At 34.6% G+C, this 23,203-nt stretch overlaps 1 protein-coding gene across 1 annotated transcript; it reads right to left on the reverse strand.

Moving 5' to 3' along the window:
- Window positions 1–9,575: 9,575 nt before the first annotated feature.
- LOC133301663 (MLP-like protein 31) lies at window positions 9,576–10,467 on the reverse strand. Its single transcript, XM_061501322.1, has 2 exons — window positions 10,236–10,467; window positions 9,576–10,116 (listed from the first exon to the last, which is right to left on the reverse strand). The coding sequence occupies exons 1-2, from the start codon at window positions 10,420–10,422 to the stop codon at window positions 9,845–9,847; spliced, it is 459 nt and encodes a 152-aa protein (XP_061357306.1). The 5' UTR covers window positions 10,423–10,467; the 3' UTR covers window positions 9,576–9,844.
- Between the last annotated feature and the right edge of the window lie 12,736 nt (window positions 10,468–23,203).

The following is a 23,203-nucleotide window of genomic DNA, read 5'->3' on the forward strand; positions in this document are numbered from 1 at the left end:
TTTTATATTATTTTCTCTAACAAAATTCTTGAAGGTAGCCCAATCTTTCGGTGGGCTCTTCACTTTATCTCCACAATATCAATTAAAGTGTTTTGAGTATACTTCTAAATTCCGGCCAAATAATTGCTCGAATAATATTGCTTCTAGCTAGGGGTGTAAATGGGCAAGGCTGGCCAAGCCCAACTTACGGCCCGACCTACATTGAGCTCGGCCCAGGCCCGGCCTTTCAGAAAAGTAGAGTAGGCTTAGGCTTATAAAAAAGGTTTTTTAAACAAATAGGCTATAGGCCAATTTTGTCAAGTCCGGCCTACAGCCTTGTAGGCTGACCTATTTAATTTATTAAAATAAAATAATAAAATAATATTATTTTATGTGGCAAAGACGCAAAGTACCAAATACCAATATCTCTTACTTTTTGTGCTATTTTATTTTATGAAAGGAAAACTTGTCTAATGTCTCCAAATTTTACATGCTGTTGCAGCTTAATACCATGGAGTAATGGGTACCTTGCTGGATTATGATGTTACTGATAAAGATCTTTCAATAATACTTTCTTTCCCTTGTCTTGATGGTGGTTTAAAGATTTTTAGATAAATGACATTCTCTTGTAGACTTTATTTCAGCATCCGGTAATTGTATTTTTCTTATTTTCTCCATTTCTTTGACTCTATTCCTCTATGATATACATTCTAGAGCTGAGGTATTATGTTAACTCTTTCTTGTTTGTCATTTTTTTCTTATGAGAAGTACTAGTGCATGCATGAATGGAATTTTCTTTGCTCTATATACAATTTTTTTTTTTTGTTTAGTATCTACAGTGGGAGGCCTACAAGGCCTGTAGGTCATGTCAGACTTTCTTATTTTTTAAAATGGGCCGGACTTGACCTACAAATAAAGCCTTTAATAGGCCAGTAGGCCAGATAGACTGAATTTTTTTTGACGTAGACTTGGGCCAAAAAGATCAAAGCCCAGCCCATTTATACCCCTACTTCTAGCAAGGGTGTTATTTGAGAGACTATAATCACACAATTGCACCATGAATTTGGGAATGGGCATCTTACCCAAGCGAAAAGGAGGTGAAATTAATTGCATGCAGTTTGGCACGAAGTTTTCTTACCCTTCTGCTCATCAATATCCTTAGTTATCTGCACATGCAGGGGTGGGTAGGAGAAGCAAGTTCAGCTTCCTTTTCTTGGTTTGGCTAAGAGATGAAAAAGAATAGGAATGCTTGAGTAACTTTTCTCTTTACCAACAAATGAATCCTAGAAATCTTCATAGGAGATAAAAATAGAAGTTACAAAATTTAGAGTGATCTCTTAACCTTCTCAAGGCAGCGACAAAAATGCTCTAAAAGGAGGATAAGAGGAGTCTTTCACCCTTATAAAATAGAAAAACAAGAAAGGTTTGAAAAGAACATCTATGGTTTGGTTGTGGAGTCTTAGGAGTGCTCAAGGGAGAAGAAGTCTAAGTGGGGTGGGTGTCTTTTGAGTATCTAAAACGAGAATGAAAGAAAGACTCACTTTTCGAAATTTTCAAAAGTGTTAATTTGATTGGATGTAGCCAAAAGTAAGATTTAATTTCTTTGAACCTAACATACAGCCCAATGATCCTCATCATAGGGTTAATCTGAAGGAGGGTATATCATACTAACATGATACATTAGTTGGTACATGGGAGCTGAGTAGGTGGGGTGGGAGCATGTATTATTCGATTCTCCACATTATCATCTTTGGGAGGAGTTGAAAGCCTTTATCCTAAATCCGTCCCGAATAGGATTACCTTCCATGAAGGATAAAACATGATACCTACTCCTTTACAAAAATTCTTTTTCATCCTTCACAAATTAAAATGAGACCTGCCTTTCCAATTGTGGAAAATTAAAAATCTACCCTATTCCTTGAAATAGCCGATAAATGGGTGTTATAAGATATCTCTCCAACAGGTACAATGACTGAGCAATTATATCTATAAGATGCTAACTGAAGCGTCATAAAAATTTAAGACTGGATTTTTATCTGAAAAAGAACATCATGTGAAGGAAAGATAAATACAAAATTGATGTGGTTGTTTAGCTAGATTGAATCTTCTCATGTTAGATGAGTCAATAAGAGGAAGTTATACAACTCTTTATGATAATTTAAGGGTGGGAAGACTAAAAACCTCACATGGACCAAAAAAATGTGTGGTGGTGTTAAAGTCTGGACCGAGAGTGCATTGTATATGCTTGCTACTTTGGTATATAATCTTAAATAATCTCCGTTTTTCAAGTTTGTTTGTCCTTAAAGTTGGCATTGTGCTAATGTTTTTTCCTCAGAGACTAGTTGGTGGACAAGTCTAAGCCCAAGAGGTTGCTTAATCTTAGGGGGCGAGAAAGTCAGTTTACATAACTAGTGCACTGTATCATATCTTTGGTTTATAGCACGTGATCAAATCTCTAGTTGATTCGCAAGAAAATGCGAAGAACCAAACAGTCGTGACAATAAAACTACTATGTTCTTTTTGTTTCTATTACTATCATAACTCATAAGGATATTGGAGAAAGACGCAAGAAGATGATGTTTGTTATGCTTGTAGTTACCATGTTAAATATTTGGGGACTTGTTGAACACTTTGATGTCGGTGCTTTCTCTATCCAATGATGCCGAATTCATATGATGAATGATTGGATTTTATGGGAACATAATTATGCTGGGCAACTATTGACTAATCACCTATACTATGATATCGCATTTTTCAAGCTTAAAAAATATTATTTATTGTCACGATTATTGTCACAATGCCGTGGTTTTTGGCCAACATGTCATATTCAAATTGAAAATCCACAACATTGTGACAAGAACATAATAATAATAAATATTTTTATACTTGAAAATTTCTATATATTATAGTAGAGATGAATAGCCAATAGTTGTCCGAAACAAATAAGTTCCTATAAAACTCAATCATTGATCATATGAGTTTGGAAGGAGTCGAAGGAGAAAGCATCTCCGTCAAAATATTCAACAAATTCGCAAGTATTCAACATGGTAGCTATAGACATAAATGTGACCTTCTTGCGTCTTACTCAGATATCCCTATGATGGCGGTAGAAACAATAAGAACATGGGAGTCATATTGCCACTTCGCAATTCTATCCATTAATCTCTTACGAATAGGTCAAGAATTTTATCAAGTGTTATTAACAAGAGATCTGATATACTGCACCTTTTGTGTTAATTGACATTCTGCACCATTTGGACTCAGCAACCTCTTAGTTAATTGGAGGCTTGGACTTGTCCCCTAATTAGTCTCAAAGGAAAAAATATTAACACAGTGACAACTTTAAATCAAACAAATCTTGAAAACAAAGATTGTACAGGATCAAACACGAAAGCAATATATATATACAATGCAGTGTTGGTCCAGACTTCAAAACAACTATAATTGCTTCATTAAATATTAATGCACTCAGGATGCTACAAATGCTTGCGACAAAGAACTACCAAAGACTAATCATTCTCATTGTTTGCCCAACAAAAGAAACACCTGAAACAAGGCAACAAAAATCAGGCACCTTGATATATCATGTTCAAGAATAAAGTTGTAAGTAACAAAATTTGCACATATGAATCATTGTTGCATTTGGTTAAACGAAGGCAAATAGGAAATAATATCGATCTAAAAACCTTGTTCTCAATCCCAACCACTTCTCCCAATGCAAATAGTTGGATATTATATATCTCATTCAAAAGCAAATGAGATTTATTCTAAACAATAATAAATCTTTTCATAGGGTTATAAACAATAATAAATCTCAAACAAAAAATACGCAATATTTTGCAATATATTTGAAAAATCATACATACTGCACACAAGCACAATCCTTGAAAATAGTAGCTTCTTGTATGCTTGGATTAATTATCACTTGTGAGATTTCATGATTTAATAAATGGATTTTCATCTGCTTGAGAATTTAAATAAATGATTGGATTTTGGCATGAGAGATAAAAGGACGATGCTAGAAAATTGTAGTAGAAGAGAGAGTGAGAGATACCTAGGGCGTTGTGGGGCGAAAACTCTTGAATTTCGGGCTTAATAATCATTCTAGACAACAAATATGACAGAGGAACTCAAATAGCAGGAGAAGAAAAATGTTCTTTTAGGGTGTAATGACCCGAATTTAAAAATTAAAACAATGGAGTCGTCACCAATTTTATTTACTTTGAAAAAATTGAAAAACCTTTTATTACAAATCGGTCTATAAAATTATAGATCAAATGTTCGGGAGTCTAATTACGAGAAAGGAAAGGTGGAAACTCAATCTCATTGCACCCTTGACACATCTGTTTTAAACCGGTTACCTTAAATTAATTGTGCTAATTATTAATAGCTTTTAAAAATATTTGCTTTTCCCCATAAAATATAAATATGATTAAGAAGAGAAATAATTTATTAAACTTAATTTTAGCTTGATGAAAAGAGTTCCGCTCCGACGTATCTTCAGGTGCATTGATAAATTCAAAGCTACGTCGTTCTTAAAAATTATTTGTGTACTGATTGGTTTTAATTTTTGAAAATAATTTTAAAGAAATTATTTTAAAGGCTTTGGATTACCAAGTTGTCACAACTAAAATAACCCAAAAAATACTACGAGATTAACAAACTGTCACGACTAAATTAATCCTTAATTAGGAAAAATAAATAAATTAATAAAAAATAATAATTTAAAACTAGCTTGGGTCATCAAGCTGTCACAGCCAAAATGACCAAAAAATATGAGATTAACAAGCCGTCACAGCAAAATTAACCCCTAATTAAGTTTCTAAACTACATAAGAAAAATTCTAATAAAACAAATAAAGAACATACAAAAATAATAAACAATTATAAGAAAATTTCTAATAAAACAGATAAAGAGCATAAAAAAAGCATGCAAAAAAAAGCCAATTATAAATTAAAAAAACAGATAAAGAGCATAGAAAATAGACAAATTATAAACTAATAAAGCAAATAAAGAGCATGAAAAAGCATACAAAAATAAATAATTATTAACTAAAAGAGAAGGTAAACAAACTTACCTCAAATATGACAAAACTTGGAGTACAGAGCCAAGTTGTGGAGAACAACCTCAACTCAACAAGCTTGATGCCCCAAAAATGTACTATGAGGTTAACAAGTCGTCACGACTAAATTAATCCTCACAGATAAATAAGTTAACAAGTCGTCACGACCATAGACTGCGCATGACAATCATTCTGATTCCTGGCACTGTTTCTGAAAAGAAATGATTCTTTTCTATTTCTGTGCCTTAGAACAATTCTGAGAATCAGAATTACGTTTGTTAACATATTTTATTTTTATTCCGATAATCAAAATTACGTTTGCTAACACATTTTTTTTATTCCGAGAATCAGAAATACGTTTGATAACACAATAAAAATCTATTTTCTTTACTTTTGTTTATAGATTTCATCAATGTATAAAATAGCAAATGACAATAGATTTTAACTGAAATGCCAAATTTTATATTTAAAAAAATTATATAAAAATTTATAATATTTTATTATATATTTTTTTTACGACAAATGCTAACATATAGTTTTAACTGTTATTTTTCAACATTCTTATTGCCTCAATAGGGCGATCATCATTAACAAGCCCATCAATCATGGATGTCTAAGAAACAACATCTCTATCAGGCATTTTCTCAAACAGCTAACATGCAATCCCCAAATTCCCAAACTGAGTAGTAAGTACAAATGATTCATCGCATTCTGGATATACAAATTCGAACCAAAACCCATCTTATTCATAAACCTGTGAAGCTGTTTTCCTTGACGGTTCAGTTTAAACGGGCACAACACTTGAATATGGTGGGGGATGAGGGAATTTTTAACGAAATAATAAGGACAATCAAATAATTCTAAGGAGGGTGGTGGTCTCTGGTGATATGTTGAAGGACGGTGATGGGGTGATGGTTTGGTGTTGGTGTGTGAGGGGTATGAAGAAGAGAGGGGGAAAACTGATTCTATTTTTGTGCCAGGAATGAGAAAAGCAAAAAAAAATTGATTCTTTTTTTTGTTTTCCGACAAAAAAATTAAACCGGTTCATCTGGGGAACAAAAAATAAACCAATTTTACCAAACGAGTTTCTCATCCATTTTTATTCCCGGGAACATAAATTAAAAAAAAAAACTCATTCCGGGAAGGTTGTCGTGCACACCCTAACAAACTCCCCTAATTCTACTCAAAAATGAAATTTTTACTTTGACACTAGCTTGGTTTTAATCCCAAGCCCAAGTATCTTTAAAAAATATTACTATGACACAAGCTTTAATATAAAACCCAAGTGTCTTTTTTAACTCTTTGAAGAGTCTTTTTGTTTGGTTCTCTCCAAGGAGGTGTGTTGGAAGGAAGGGGAATGAGCTCTTTATATAGAGGGAAGGGAGGAGGAAGGAATGAGAAGTGGGCAATGTGGGACTTCTTAGAAAAGTTGTTTTTTCAATGTGGACAACTATTTTTTGAGAACCATATCTCACACTAGAGGGCTTAGCTTGAAAATCGGTTCGGTCATATTGAAGTATTATATGAGAGGAATATCCAAATAAATTTGAGGATGATCCAACAGTTCAATTGAGAGAAATAGAGCTCGAAAAAATGCTACCGAAACAGTGTGGTGGTCTAAAAAATGAACAGTCTTCTTTCGACATTTATATCTCACATCAAAGAACTCAGTTCAGAGATCCGTCTGGTCAGATTGTAGTATTACATGAGTGTAACACGCTGACAAAATTTAAGGACAATCCAACGATTCATTTGGGAGAAATGAACCTCACAAAATCGCTGCTCGTTACATAAACGTCCAGGAAAACTGTTCCAGTTTTGAATTTTCTGGGAATGATATAGGCTTTGAACCAAGAAATCCACCGGTCAATATGAAGAACAATGAGTCAAGATCTTGCTAAAAAAATTCCAGCTCGATCGGACGGTGGATGAAGGATATATCGTAATTGGAACAGGTCCTACTCAAAGCTATTATTTTTTCTGAATGGTCCTCCTTCCCTTTTCCATCTATTTGATTGCTCTCTTCCTTTTTTCCTTATTGAAGGACAAAAATATGTGTTCATAACTTAATTTTTTTTCTTTTCTTTTCATTTTATATTTTTTTTTTGTATTTTTTTGTCATTTTTTAAATATTTGAGACAAAATTGGGTGCTCACGTAAAGTTTATAACCTTTGCGGCAGAGAGATATAGAGGATTCACCTTTATACAGAGAGAGGAGATAGAGATTGGGCTTCGAATTTTTGGGGCTCATCTCAATGAGCACCTTAGTGAAAATAAAAAAAGTTGTTATACGAATATAGGGGGAAAATGAAAAGATAAAATAAAAATGAATTGCCATTAAATCTTACACACCGCTAGAGAAGTTTTAAAATTGTGGTTGTCGATAAATTACCATAAATTAATCATTTAAAGACATTTTATATTGATAAACCCAATATATATATATATATATATATATATATATATATATATATATATATTATATGAGTTTGGTGTTTGTCATTTTAAATGACATAAGTTATGTCTTTTTAGGAGAGAGATAGACACAAAAAAATGAAAATCATGGGGGAGAGAAAGTGAGTGGTTTTTTTTAATTTAAAATTCAAAATTTCTGTGTCTGTATCTTTCTTAAAATGACATAATTTTCTGTTATTTAAAATGACAAATATTTTTCATATATATATATATATATATATATATAAATTTGTTATACCAATACCCTTATTAAAGAAAAAAATAAATAAAGCATCTTAAATGAGAATGCGCACAATATCCTTTTGTTTAATGAGAGAAATATTTTTCCTATAAATAGGATATAACTTTATCTCAAGCATACACATGAAAATGGATAGAAGTGGGTGTAATCATATGCAAAGAACATAGAGAAAGAGAAAAACTAAAATTCATATTTTATTTCTTACGCATATACATGCATAGAAAATAAAAGGGAAAAGTAAGAAAAAAAACCATCCAGGGTTTTGTTTTGAATCACTTTTTTTCTTATTCACTTACACCGCTAGGGTTTGTTTCATCTAAATTTATCCTTAACATACATTGTTAGAAACTAAATTAATCTATCTATTTTGCCATTCTTAGAAGAAAAAAAGTAAATTAAGAACAAAAAAATAAAAGAAAAAATAAGATCAAATATGATGAAAACTTATATCATTTTACTCTCACAAAGAGGATGAGACCCACAAATTTATTTTATTTTTCCACTCTCTCTCCGCTTTATCTATCTCTTTCTCTCACTTAAAATAACACGAGTTTATATTCTTTAAAATGACATACATTTTTCTCTTATTTTTAAGCTGTTTTGGAAGACTTTGTCCAGGATTTCCGAGAAATTGAATTTTTCTAAATTTTTAATTTTCAGATATTATTGTAAACTGAATGTAAAAATTATATTTTTGAAAATCGAGATTCCCGAACAAAAAAAAATTTCTCTTTTACTAAACGCGTCGTAGTTGGAAAGAAATAACCCCGCGGGAAAACATACGCATTTGGAAATAAATTGGAGATAATTGTGTTGGAATTTTAAATAGTGAATATAATTGAGCTCCACGTGAGTCTGTCCGATGAAAATAAATTTTCTCATGTATTAATTATTAAATAATATGAATATTTTAGGTGAGGAAATTATAATCAATAATAAATTTGTAACTTTTTATTTTAATGTTTTTTTCTCTCATTCTTTATGATCATTAATTCTTAGAATTCACCTATATAATTTGATCATATTAAATAACACATTAGAGGATTTACTCTCCGTCAAATTTTTTTCATTTAATTTAAAAATATTGGCTGCTCGAAACCATAATATATCGTTGGGGTCACCTTTATATTTTTTCCCCAAAAAAGTACCGTACAATATTTTAAAATTGTATTAATAAAAATATATAAATTTTAATTTTAACGTAAGTTATATAATTTTAAATACAGTATTTATTTTTAAAAAAATTACCAGTATTTATTTTTATATAATTACCAATAAAGAATACTTTTAAATTTTGCAAAAAACTTTAATTAACAGACTAGAGATTTTTTTTTTTTTTTTTGGTAAGGACTAAAGAAAGTTGCTAAATTATACTCACAAGAAAGTTTATATTTGAACAAAGAAAGTCTAGGTTTTAGTTTTTCAGGTAATTGGTTCATTTTTTCAGAACTGATAAGGTTCTCTAATTTAAGCTGTTCAATTATTTTTAGACAATTAAATCGGTTTTTAAACAGTGTAACTTGATCAACAATTTCCACCACTTTTCATGGGTTGAACCTAACAGATTTTTCAAACATTGTAGAGCCCTAATTTAATAATTACTTTCATTATCCCTAATATATAGTGACGCACAGTATAATGTTTTTCCAATAGAAAAAGTTATTCAATAAAGATTAAATATAACGAAATTTAAATAAAACCTAAGAAATTATTTTGTTACCTTGAAACTTCTGGTGTTGTTTTCTGAATTGATTCAGTCCCTCCGGTGAGGATCTGGATAATCAAACTTCAAAGAAAACAATAACATCAAACGTGGATATTCATTATTTTTATATTGGAGTGAAACTTTACATTTAATTTAATACACATTACAAAAGATGACATGCATCTCCAAGTTCACTAAATACAAAGGAAGGACTCGGTCACTCGGAGAAGAAGAAGAAGAAGCAAACATCCTTCTTATTCATTCACAAAAATAAAAATAAAAACATCCGTATTCATATGATAGTGACACTCACTATTTAGCAAAACATTAAAATCCAAGCCAGTCCTATTATTATTATTATTATTCTTATAACTCATGGTGCTATGCCCCAAGAAGATGATCATCAGAGTCTTTAGTAACCTTGGTTAAGTAGTCCAAGTAGCCATAAGGAGGTTCAACATTCTCATTGATCTTCTCATATTCAATAGTCCATTTAACAGTTGAACCCCCATCGTTCTTATCAATCACTTGTAGGTTGCCCTTAAAGATCTTGTAATGTTGATCTATATCCCCTTCAAAGAGGTTGAATGTCATTGACTTGTTCTCTTCATCAAGGTCTTCAATCTTCTCCTTACATGTAACAACCTTACCGTCTGCGTTTTTAAGAATATAAAAATCAATAACAAATAGTATATGAATAGAAGAATGAAAAATAACTGCTTAATCAATCCTTTTTGCTTCACAAAATAATCCATAAAGCTTAATTAATTACCTATGGTATAACTCCAATGCTTAACAGAATCAGGGCCATGCCAATCGTCACCTTGAATCACCTTGCCTCCTTGTATTCTATCAGTGATGTTCTGAACATGGTGAAGTTGCGTAGAGAAGAGGTTGAAGAACTTTGCAGCAGGTGTCTTGATACCAAGTTCAGTAGTTATTTTACCAGTTAGAGCCATGATAACTCATGAACCAAACCAAATATAAAAAAGAAAAAAATGTGACAAAATAAGGAGAGAGATACTGAAGCTTATGCAGCACTATTGGTCCTTAAATAGAAAAAAAAAAAAAAAAAAAAAAGCTTACTATAGCAAACTCAATTATTTGATCATTAGTAAACGGTTTGCTAAATTGTGCTTTGGAATAAAATAATAAAACTGAGAAACTTCTACTTAACATTATCATGTTGATATTGAATTATATTCTCAAACAATAGAAAGTGGACGCATATCAATTGAAAGCACCTAACTCAATACAAAATTGACATGAAAAATTGAGCTGCTTTTTTATTTTTCCAAATCGTATTAAGCAGCAGCAGCAGCATATTAAGATACCTTTCCGGGTTCTTTCTTCTTCTCATATTTGTCAAAATCCATTTTTTTTTTCTTTTTTACAGTATCCAATGAGAAAATCATCTGACTTCATGGCTTGCGATGATGGTTGTAACTTGTAAGAGAAGCAAATCTCCTAGTGGCAGAGTAAATCTCAATATTATTTTTTAAAAGAATATAAGTATAAATATTTTCTTACATGCTAATAGAAATTGATTCATCAGGTAAATTAAGACATCTCGCATCAAAGGTTTTTGTTTGACTTTATAAATTTTCTGCGTTTTAAAATCATCGCACGATACTTGCAATACCTTTTGTAAGTCATTGATTGATGCTCGCATGAATCGAGGGATTCTTGCATGCCTCTTTAAATCATCGCTCTGATATCAAAGACAACTAGCTAGCGAGCGAAGTCATTGAGCAGCCGGATGACAAAATATCTGGTGGGACTGAGGTAAGAGAAAGAGAGGAAAGATTGAGGAGAGAGGAAAAAGGAAAAAAATTAATTTAGGTGTCAAATTTTAAATAGAAGAATCATGGTGGTCCTGGACCACATTAAAAAATTCCCCTAGCGACGATAAAAAGACAATCAAATAAAAACTACACAACTCATATATATTAAATAAATAAATTAGGAGCCCCAAGAAAACCAAGATGAATCATATGTAACTATGATGCATCAACATTTAAAAATTTTGACATATTGTGTCCGATACTTTGACATTCCCCGACGCTCCAACATGTGTTGCAGCGATTCAAAAAAAGGTTTAAAAGTTGTATTGCATTGCGTTTTTAGTTCTAACTATTATATTCGTTACATTACAATTACTATTTAATTGAGTTTAATATAAATATTTGAGAACTCTTATGTTTCTTTCAAAATTGATGTAGTATAAGTTTAGATTCTTTTTTATTAAATTATTAAATATTAAATATAATATACACTACATAAATTAAAAAAATAATTTAATATCTGAATGTGGCCTAACGTGTCAAAATCTATTTTTTTTTTTGAATTAACACATCAGAATGTCGTGTCATGTCATATCTTGTGTTTTGTATCGGTGCAATGCAAACAAGTTCCCTATCTCCATTTCTCCATCCTGAATGGGAAGAGAAAAGAAAAAGAAAATAAAAGTTATCTATTCTTCTAAAATTTATTATACCCTTATTAAGTTGTACACTTCCTCTATTCAAGAAAAAAAAATAAAGCATCATAAACAAGAACACGCGGAATATCCTTTGTTTAATGAGACTAATATTTTTTCTACAAATAGGAGATGACTTTACCTACTGCATACACATAAAAGTTGATAGAAGTGAGTGGAACCTTTTGAAAAGAAAAGAGAGAAAGAGAAAAAGTAGAATCCACACTTTATTTTCTGCACATATATGCATAGAAAATAAAAGGGAAACGTCAAGAAAAAGAAACTCCATAGTTTTGCTTTGAATTATTTATTGCCCTATATTTTTTCTTATTCATTTACACCCTAATGATTTGTTCCATCCAAACCTATCCTTTACATTGTTAGAAATTAAATTAATCTGCATATTTTACCTTTGAAGAAGAAAATAAATTGAGGACAAAATATAAAAGAAAAATAAGATCAAATATGTTGGAAGCTTACAACACTTACTGAAAAGACTAAAAAAAATGAAAATGAAAGAAATAAATAAGACCGAATATGTTGAAAAATTACAATAGTAACAAAAAAGATTAAAAAAATGAAAATAGAATTAAGACAAAAAAATAAAAGAAAAAAATAGACAAAAAAATGTCAAAATAAAAGTATTTTAGTCTTTTTTATCACTGTTATAAGTCTTTAATATATTTGGTCTTTTTTTCTATTTTTGTGTCCTGAATCTATTTCTTCATTTAATTTAGACATATTTGAAACTTTTTATCTTCTATTTTTATTTTATTTAGGATTATTCTCTTCTAAAAGTGTTGTAAGTTATTAACATATTTGTTCTTGTTTTTTTTGTCATTAGCTTATTATCTTTTTCTAAAAAAGGTAAAATAAGTGGATTAATTAAGTTTCTAATGGTGCTAAAGATGTGTTAGGATGAAAAATAAATATAGAGATAAGTGATTAAAACAAAAAGTGTAATGCAATAAATGATTCAAAATAAAACCATAAATAAAAAATGGCTGAGAGGAGAGAACGGGGGTCTGAGGGAGAGCTATCCCTTGAGGAGGAAGACCTGCGTGTGAGGAGCACCAAAAAACCTAAAGGCATATCGCTTGAGGATGATACCATGGATGATCCTATGGTGGACAAATAAAAGGAAGAGGAGCGTGTTTTGAAGGACCCCCCCTAAGGAACCTGTTAACGCTGAAAAAGGAATGGGTCATTTGCGTAGAAAGACCATTTCTTATAAAGATAAACTTCTCTATATGAATGGAGGTGGGAATGAATCAGATAGTGAGGATGAAGATTGGATTCAACGTCAGAGAAGAGAGGAGGAGGAAGAGGAAGGTGGGGATGACGTCCCTTTTGAAGAAGAAAACCCCTTTTGCCCAGTCTTTAGATTCTCAAAGGCAGAACACAAGGAGGAGTGTAAGAAGTGGAAGTCTTCCGTAATAATTAAACTCCTTGGAAGGAAAAGCAGTGCAAAGTTCCTAAAGACCAGGCTTCTGAGTATGTGGAATCTTCAGGGGAGACAAGAGCTCATTGAACTAGATAATGGTTATCTTTTGCTAAAATGCTTTGATCAAAAAGATTACAACCATGTCCTACAGGGGGGACTTGGATAGTAGCGGGACACTACGTTACCATTCAGAGATGGAGGCCATTTTTTGACCCTTTTGAGGAAACATTCAAACGTATTGCGGTCTGGCTACGCATACCCAGCCTTCCCATGGAGTTTTTTTCATCACACATGCTTTGGAGGATTGGCTGCCTCCTAGGAAGACCTTTGAAGATGGACCAGAATTCCATAAGGAAAATCGAAGTTGGAGACGAAGAGAGCACAGAGAAAGCAAGATTCGCACGTATATGCGTAGAAGTGGATCTGCGTAAGAGTCTGATTTCTAAGATCAACATTGCGGGCAAAGTTTACCAGGTAGCATACGAAGGCTTGCACTTGGTGTGCTTCGAATGTGGCCAATATGGCCATCGTAGGGAAGCTTGCAAGGGGAATACAATGGAAAACCCCTCAACCCAGAACAACCATGAAGGTGACCAAGGTAACCCAAACCCCATTAATGGTGAGAAGACGCAGAAGACTACGGACGATGATGTGTTTGGTGCCTGGATGGTGGTCCAACGCTCATCCAAAAGTAGACGCCCTAAAGCGGTTCCGGCGAAGCAAGCGGTTCAAATCATCGTCAACCGGATGGAACCCGAGGCTGGTGGCGGTGTTGGTCAACAGATAACAAAAGGTGCTGGCAGACCTGTGCAGGAAAGCGGTCCGAGGAATCAGAAGGAACCTGTCCATGCTACATCCGAGCAGGTGTCAGTAAAGGAGGCCATGACTAGGTCTATTCCCAGCATAAAGAAGTTGACCTTGGGGCATCATACAAAAGGGAAGTCAGGACAAGAACCATCGTTGGGAAAAGGGAAACATGGGAAAACAGTTACTGAAAAACCTAAAGCTAAGAATAGCCTTGGGGGACCCACCACCTCGCAAGGCAATCACGAAAGTAGCAACCTTTTTGGTACTTGCATGCAGACGCATGCCCCTCCGAAATGTCCTTCGCAGCCTGTTACCTAAAGCTCTTTGGATAATAGACAAAACAGAGAAGATGGCTGTTCGGCCATGCAGGACAAGAGAGAAGCAGATATCCTTAATTTGATGAAACATGCTTCTCAGGAGCAGAATGTACGTTGGTGCTGTCATCGCCAGGGGGTTCCTCAATCCCCAACACGTTACTCAATTGACCTTCCCTCATGGGGCCCACAGCTGTCTGTTGTTCTTGCATTATTTTTATGCTTGGTTTAGACGTTTTGTCTTTAGTTACTTTCCAAACTTTATTATTTTTTATGTCTATGAACGTTTGCAGTTGGAATTGTCGTGGGGCAAGTAAAAAAGGCCTACCCATGCTAGTAAGAGATCTTACTAAGGAGTATAATATTCAAGTTCTTGCACTTATGGAAACCAGAATTGGAGGCATCAAAGTGTCCAGGAAAATTAAAAAACCTTGGTTTTGATGGTATTTTCAAGCAGGACCCCGTTGGCTTTTCCGGTGGCTTCTGGTTGTTATGGAATAAACGGGATGTCTCTGTCGCGGTGGTGAGCACAAACCACCAATTTATCCACACTAAGGTGACATGGTTGGGATCGAATAAGGAGGAGATGATTTCTTTCATATACGCCAGTCCAAGAAGGGTTGAACACAGGATGCTATGGGAAGAAATCCCTAACCTGCGTCACGGAATGAACAGGCCTTGGGTTCTCATAGGCGATTTTAATGCCTATATCAGTAATGGGGGAAAAAAGGGTGGAGCCCCTCCTTGCCAGGGAGCTATGAGGGAGTTTGGAGAATGCATTCTTCAAAATAACCTCATCGATATTGGCTATACGGGTCCTAGCTTTACGTGGAGAAGGGGTCAGCTTCTAGAAAGACTTGACCATGCCCTCACCAATTCTGCTTGGATTAACTGTTTCCCATCCAGATCTGTTAAGCATCTGCCATTTTTTAGCTCGATCACCGTCCCATCCTCCTTGGTGAACCCGCAAGCTGGATAAGGGGTGGGGAGCAAAGACCCTTTTGTTTCCTGGCATCGTGGCTAACCTGTGAAAGCTTTGGGAATGTCGTTGATGGCTGCTGAGCAGACTCTATTCCTTAGCTGAATGCTTGTGCGAGGTTTAAAGAGAAAGCGTTTTCTTGGCACCGTAATATCTTTAGAGCCCACATGAATACCAAGTTCAGAATCCACGCCTGTTTGAAAGGAGTGGAAGATGATCTGAGTAGCCAGCCCAACCATTCTCTTGAAAGGCTTCGTTCTGAACTTTGGGAGAAGCTTAATACAATTTACCTTCAAGAGGAACTCATGTGGTTCCAAAAATCCAAATGCAACTGGCTTCTCTATGGGGACAAGAACACTCGCTTCTACCACACCGCTTCAGCCATCAGACGAAGAAAAACAAAGTTCATATGCTTCTCGATGATGATGGAGTTTGGATTTCTGATCCTCAGTTCCTAAAGAATATGGCAGTGGCTTTCTTCGAGAATCTCTATGCTGGCTACGAAGAGATATTACCCCCCCGATCATGCAGAACAGGTTCCCAATTATAAGCAACTCCTCCCTCCTTCGCCTTGGTGAGATTCCCTCTTAGGCTGAAGTGAGGAATGTTTTATTTGCTATGCACCCGTATAAGTCGCCTGGCCCTGATGGTTTGCAAGCGGTTTTCTTCCAGAGCCAATGGGATAAAGTTAAAGACTCAGTCATTGCTCTAATTAAAGACATTTTTATGTTTCCTGAAAAGATCAAAGATATTAACCAGACGAATATCTGCCTGTTCCCAAAGTAGACAATCCCTCGTCTCTGAAGAATTTTAGACCCATTAGCTTGTGCAATGTGGTTTACAAAGTGGTGACCAAGATTCTCTCCAATCGCCTGCGCCCTCATATGAATACACTGGTGCAACCCAACCAGTGTAGTTTCATAAAGGGCAGGCATAGCTATGACAACATTATAATAGCGCAAGAGATCTTCCACTCCATGAGAATCAAGAAGGGCAAGAAGGCTTGGATGACGATCAAAGTCGATTTAGAAAAAGCTTACGACCGGGTTAACTGGATCTTCCTGAAGCAGATTCTAAGCAAAACGGGGTTTCCATCAAAGGCTATGGAGCTTGTCATGGAATGTGTATCATCGTCAACAATGAATGTCCTTTGGGATGGAAGCACCACCAAGGATTTCACACCCACTAGGGAATAAGGCAAGGGGACCCCCTCTCCCCTTACCTTTTTGTTCTGTCTATCGTGAAGCTTGCTCAGATCATAAATGAAGCCTGTAATAAGAAGGCTTGGAAACCGATTATTCGCAAGAAAGGTGGTCCCCCGGTCTCACACCTATTTTTTGCAGATGATCCTCTCCTTTTCGCAGAAGCCTCTACGGAGCAAGCCCACCTTATTTCTAGAGTTCTGCAATGCTTTTTCTCTTCGTCTGGCCAGCGTGTTAGCAGGGAGAAAACAAGGATCTTCTTTTCCAATAATATGAACCATAACTGCACGTCACAAATTTCTCAGGCCTTAAGGTATTCGGTTACTTCGGATCTCGGGAAATATTTGGGCATTCCTATGGTCCATGGCAGGATGAATCACTCAACGTTCGGATATGTCCTGGAAAGAATGGACCAGCGTTTGGCTACTTGGAAGAGATCCTCCCTTTCCCTAGCAGGAAGAATTACCCTCGCCCAGTCAGTTATGGCAGCCCTTCCGATGTACACTATGCAAACCTGCCCGCTCCCTGTTAAAACGTGTAAGGAAATTGACAAAAAGGTTCGGGACTTTATATGGGGCTCTTCAGTGGAAGGTCGTCAAATCCACGTGGTAGCCTGGGACAATGTGTGTAGGCATAAGGACGAGGGAGGACTTGGCATGCAACAAACTCAGTCGATGAACCAAGCTTCCATGATGAAACTGGGTCACGGATTACTTACTCACCGCAATGACCTGTGGGTGAAGATTCTTAAGAGAAAATACAAGGTTGGGGATGACTTGATTCCTCACATTTCCTCCACACGATCATCTTCATTTCTTTGGAAAGGAATTGTGAAAGCCTGGCCACATGTGGTTAATGGATCGCGTAGCCAGCTGGGGGATGGGAGAGACACAAGATTTTGGTCGAATAGATGGATCCCTAGAGGGAATATTCTATCAGAGCACGTTACTAGCGCTTTCCCCACTGATCAGAGCTCCTGGACGGTGGATAGGTATGTCACTGTAGATGGGTCCTGGGACTGGGCCACCATCCAAACCTGTCTGGACGATGTAGCTTGTGCGAATATTGCAGCTATCGTACCCCCTCTCTGGTCTCAAGGTGTCGATATGGTCATATGGGATCATTCACACGACAACACTTTTTCCATCAAATCTGCTTATCATACCATCACAGACAACTCTCACACTAATACCCGTGACAACTGGAAAGACGTTTGGAAATGGGACGACCCTCAGCGTGTTCGGTCCTTCCTTTGGCTACTTAAAGGTTGCGAGCTCCTAACCAATGCTAGCAGATGGAACCGCCACTTAACTCCATTGGCAAATTGCCCTAGATGCAACAACCCCCTGGAAGATTGCCTCCATGCGTTGAGAGATTGTAGAAACAACATGCAGATTTGGATACGCACGGTTCCTCCTAGTTTGCGGCTTAGGTTCTTCCAATCAGACTTCAATGATTGGGTGGATGAAAACCTTAAGACTAATTTGAAGACCAATGTCCAGGGTTTGAAGTGAAATGTGGTGTTTGGAATCCTGTGCTGGCATATTTGGCAAGCTAGAAACAAATTTATCTTCGAGGAAGTTATTTTTGACCCTCATTCTGTAATCAGGAAGGCTATGGATTTCACCATAAATTGGAAAAATGCCAGGGAGAAGCTTCTCAAAAGCGGTTTGAATGTTGGCGTCAGAGTACAAAAATTCATATGCTGGGAAGCCCCTCCCAATGATTGGGTTAAAGTCAATGTGGACGGGTCTAGTTCCAATGGAGGCAAGGAGTCTAGCTGCGGAGGAGTCATGCGAAATAACCTTGGGTCATGGTTAACGGGATTCCACCGCAACACTGGAAGTGGATCTGCTCTAAGAGCAGAACTTTGGGGCCTGGTGCATGGAGTGGAGATCGCGCGAGGTGCTGGCTACGAACATGTCTGGGTGGAGAGTGATTCACTAGTTGCTGTCCAACTTACTCTGGCTGGGTGTTTAGACCATCACCCCTTTAAACCCCTAGTTGATAGGATTAGGAGGTGTCTGGCAGGTTTCCGATCGACCTCAGTGACCCACACCTTCAAGGAAGCTAATGCAGTAGCAGATTGCCTAGCAGGATTCAGTCATGATCATGAAGATTGGAATTTATGTATTCTTGATCAACCTCATGTTGAGTGTATTCCCCTACTCTGTAGGGACGAAGTAGGACTAGGAAGTTTGAGATTATGTAGCTCATGTAGCTAGTTTATTGTACGTTCCCTTATTTACAAAAAAATAAAACCGTAAAAGGGTTTTTAAACTTTTTCCAATTTAAAAATATACGTTTGAGCACCTGTATCAAGCGCTTTGTTTTTTACTTTTATTTTTTTTGAAGACATTGTTTAATCTTGTGATGTGTCTTAGTTGGGAAGAAACCGGGATTTTTTTTTAAGCTTTTTTTGGAAGATTTTGTTTAATTTTGTAATGTCTCATAGTTGGAAAGAACCAGGGACATTGACCCAATTGTCACAGTAAGTACAACTATTTATCATAATGTCACGATCCAATCAAATTTTTCGAAATGCCGTATCACGCTACACCAACAGGTGAGTGTCATTTGAAGACGTGACGATTTCTTGGTAGCCGCAAATCCCGGTGAATAGTGTAGCAAGATAGTTAGTCAAAGTGGCAGACTGTGTAATCTGAAAAAGTTGTCCACCTGGCATATCTCATTGGACTATTCCGTGAATTGTTGCAAAATTTTTGACATGCCATTTTGAAAAAATTTAACTAAATTGTGACATTCTGATAAATAGTTACAATTACTGTGACAAATGAGTCAATGTCGGAAAGAAACAACCCCGAGGGAGGACATGCACATTTGGAAATAAATTGAACATAAGTGAAGTGTGTTGAAATTTTAAAAAGTGAATAAAATTGAGCTTCACATGGAAATGGACACTCATGTGTTATTTGTTAAATAATATAATTATGTTATTTAGGAAATCTAAATCACAATAATTTTGTAATTTTTTATTCCAATATATTTTTATCTCCTCTCTTATGATCATTGATTTTTAAAATCCTCCCATATAATTTGGTCATATCAAATAAAGGATCTACTCCTCCGTCAAATTTTGTTTTCCGTTTAAATTAAAAACATTGGCTGCACGAAACCATAATAAATGGTTGGGGTCAACTTTATTTTTTTCCCCCAAAATTGTACCGTACAATATTTTAAAATTGTAATTATAAAAATATATAAATTTTATTTTTAATTTGTTATTTTTAACATAAGTTATATAATTTTAAATACAGTATTTATTTTAAAAAAATACCAATATAAACCTTTGAATATTTTCTTACTTATTCAAGTTTTAAATTTTTTTTATTTGATAGACTTTTGTAAATCTTTTCATTAATTGTTGTTCTAAATTCTATTTTTCTTTAATATACTTTGTTTTTTTTTAATTATTTCAATATGTTTTCACAATTTATTATCTTACAAAGTCTTTTTTAAATCAATTTGGGTTTCATTAATAACATGGGTACACTTTGATAATCTCCTTAACAGAAGAAATTAACGAATGATATTTTAAACCTACAAATATAGTAATAAAAATTAAATCTTGAATAATAAAATTTAGTTAGTCAAAGTTTGTAACTTTTATCTACTCAATGCTTAACATCAACAAAATATTTAAATTTTTAGAAACTAAATAATTTCTTTTTTTAAAAGAATAAAAACACGTTAATAAAATACTTTTGTAATAATGATGAACTTTTTAATATTCAAATAAACTAATTGTAATATGAATTTTCATCTTTGGATTTTTAAATAAATCTTTTTGCATAATTATTCTATGATTATATTATATTTGAATCTTATATTATTTATTTATTGATTAATTTGTTTTAAAATTTAGAACTACTTAAACAATTTAAAATTTTCAAACTCTTAAATTTTAATCTGTAATATTATTTGGACATATGAGAACTGTTGTTTTTGGATCAAAATTTATTGGAAATAATTTCAAGGGAAAAATATTTCTGTAGTTAATGCAGATAAATTATCTGCATTTATTCCCAAAATGACGTCGTTTTGTGATTGAAATTTTAAAAAATTATAAATATAAAGACTATTATAACCCTGAAATAAATTAAAATTAAAAAACACCATGATTTTCGTCCCAAAACGACGTCATATTGGACTTATTGCAGATAATTTATCTGCAGAAAAAACGAACCCTAATTTCAATTATAGAAAAAGGAGATATTGTTTCTCATGTTAAATAAGATAAATTATCTCGTACAATATATTAAAAGCTGGGTGAAATGAAATTCTTTTTTCTCTCTCTTATTTTTAATGAGTTTCACCTGCTTTTTTATGTATTGTAAGAGATAAATTTATCTGATTCAACATGACAAATAATATTTCCTAAAAAAGAATTATTATTAGAATATACTGCAAAGCGTGTGGATCAAGGACGCAACTACTTGAATCCGGGAGTGAGTGGATTCTCTCGTATTGAAAAAGATGTGATATAGTTATATCACATAGTTATATGAGCAATCATAATTATAAAAATAGATTATAGTGATAAAAAATGATAAAAAATTAATTATTAAATTATAACCATTAATTCATTTTTATGTCATTATGATTATCCGACGTAATCAAGTCATATTTTAAGAAAAACGAGAAGATTCATTTCCGGAACAGTGACCATTTTGCCACTGTTCATCAAAATATTTACTAGAATGCCACGCGCACAGTAAAAATTCCCAAAATACCACGCGGGATAATTCGCTACACTGTGTAGCGAATTATGTTTGCTGATGTGGCACGTCACAATTGGCCACATAATTTGCTACACAGTGTAGCGAAATAGGTGTACCAGAAATCAGACTGCACAGTCAGCATCAGGACACATGTCAGCCACACAGTAATTCGCTACCCTGTGTAGCGAATTATGTGCCAACGATAACCTGCTCCACTGCGCATGTCAGCCACGTGTCAGACATGCACAAATTCGCTACACAGGGTAGCGAATTTGGTTCATCTGATGCCTATTTAAACCCCTCGTTCCCCACCCCTTCCCCCACCATTTCACTCATCTCTCCCTCACTCCCTCTCTCTAAGTGGATTCTCTCTCTATAAGGTTAGTTTTTAATTTTTCTTATTCCTTTAATAATGTATTTGTTTTATTACTTATGCCCTAATAAATGTGTTATATTATGTAATGTATACTTGAAACCTTAGGTTAGTCAATATGTTATATTAATTTAGGCTGATACTTAAAACTTTAGGTTAGTAAATGTGTTATATTATGTAAGGTTGATACTTGAAACTTTATGTTAGTAGATGTGTTATATTATTTAATGTAGATATTTGAAACCTTAGGTTAGTATATGTGGTAATTTTATTTCACACATAAATGGATGTCGATGATGTCAGTGGATGGTGGAGAAAGTTGACTGCTTGATTGTCCACCATAGTTGACTTCTGCATACAATTCAACAAATCTTGACTGGTCGTGTTCAGAAGTGCTTGCATCTACTACTAACGTTACATCTTCATCTTCAACGATATCCACGCCAACCCATTGCACGGGGTTACCCGAGGCACATCTTGCGGTCAATCGAGCAAGAGTTTGATCACGTTGTAATCTCAACTTCTTGTATATTATCTTCTTCAGCTCATAAAGATTGCATGATGGGCTCATGCGAAACATTTTTGCATAACCTTCAAAAACTTGCCCGTTTGGTCCAAAATATTTTCTCCCATTATAATAAACAGTTGCGATTAAATCATTCCTACCATCACTCATCTTACAAAAGTTGAAAATAAACTAACATTCAAAAACAACACAAAAGTAGTAAAAAGATGTATATAAAAGGAAATTTTTCGCACTTTCTACTGAGCAACTCAAATGGAAATTTTTGAATTTATAGTAACTAATTCAACATAATTCGCTATGCCCCCCAACGAATTACTGGGGAGCCGACACATGTCCTTGTTTTGTCAAATCGTCCCTAATTCGCTATGAGTCATGGCAAAATAATTCATGTAATTCGCTACATGGTATAGCGAATTACACGAGGTATTGACACGTGTCTTGACATTGACCGGACAGAACTGACTATCTGACACAATAATTCGCTACCCTGTGTAGAGAATCATGTGTCCAACAGAATTGTGCCACATCATTCCACATAATTCGCTACACAAGGTAGCGAATTACTGTGTGGCTGACATGTGTCCTGATGCTGACTGTGCAGTCTGATTTCTGGTACACCTATTTTGCTACACTGTGTAACGAATTATGTAGCCAATTGTGATGTGCCACATCAGCAAACATAATTCGCTACAATGTGTAGTGAATTATCCAGCGTAACATTTTGAAAAATGTTATTGTGCGCGTGACATTCTAATAAATATTTTGATGAACAGTGACAAAATGATCAGTGTTCCTTCATTTCCACTTGACCGACAATTGATTCGAGACTGCAGCAGATATAGAAAATTTTAAGAAAAAAGGAAAAAGAACTGAA

The sequence above is a fragment of the Gastrolobium bilobum genome, unplaced genomic scaffold, assembly GCF_033153095.1.
Source record: "Gastrolobium bilobum isolate Gb01-03AN ecotype WA unplaced genomic scaffold, APGP_CSIRO_Gbil_v1 utg20349, whole genome shotgun sequence".
Taxonomy (NCBI): Eukaryota; Viridiplantae; Streptophyta; class Magnoliopsida; order Fabales; family Fabaceae; genus Gastrolobium; species Gastrolobium bilobum.

Excerpts from the sequence above, each read along its gene's own strand:
- LOC133301663 (XM_061501322.1), bottom strand. The coding sequence starts at position 10,422 with ATGGCTCTAACTGGTAAAATAACTACTGAACTTGGTATCAAGACACCT. Across the intron at positions 10,117-10,235 it reads GCATTGGAGTTATACCATAG|ACGGTAAGGTTGTTACATGT; the intron begins GTAATTAATTAA and ends TTAAAAACGCAG.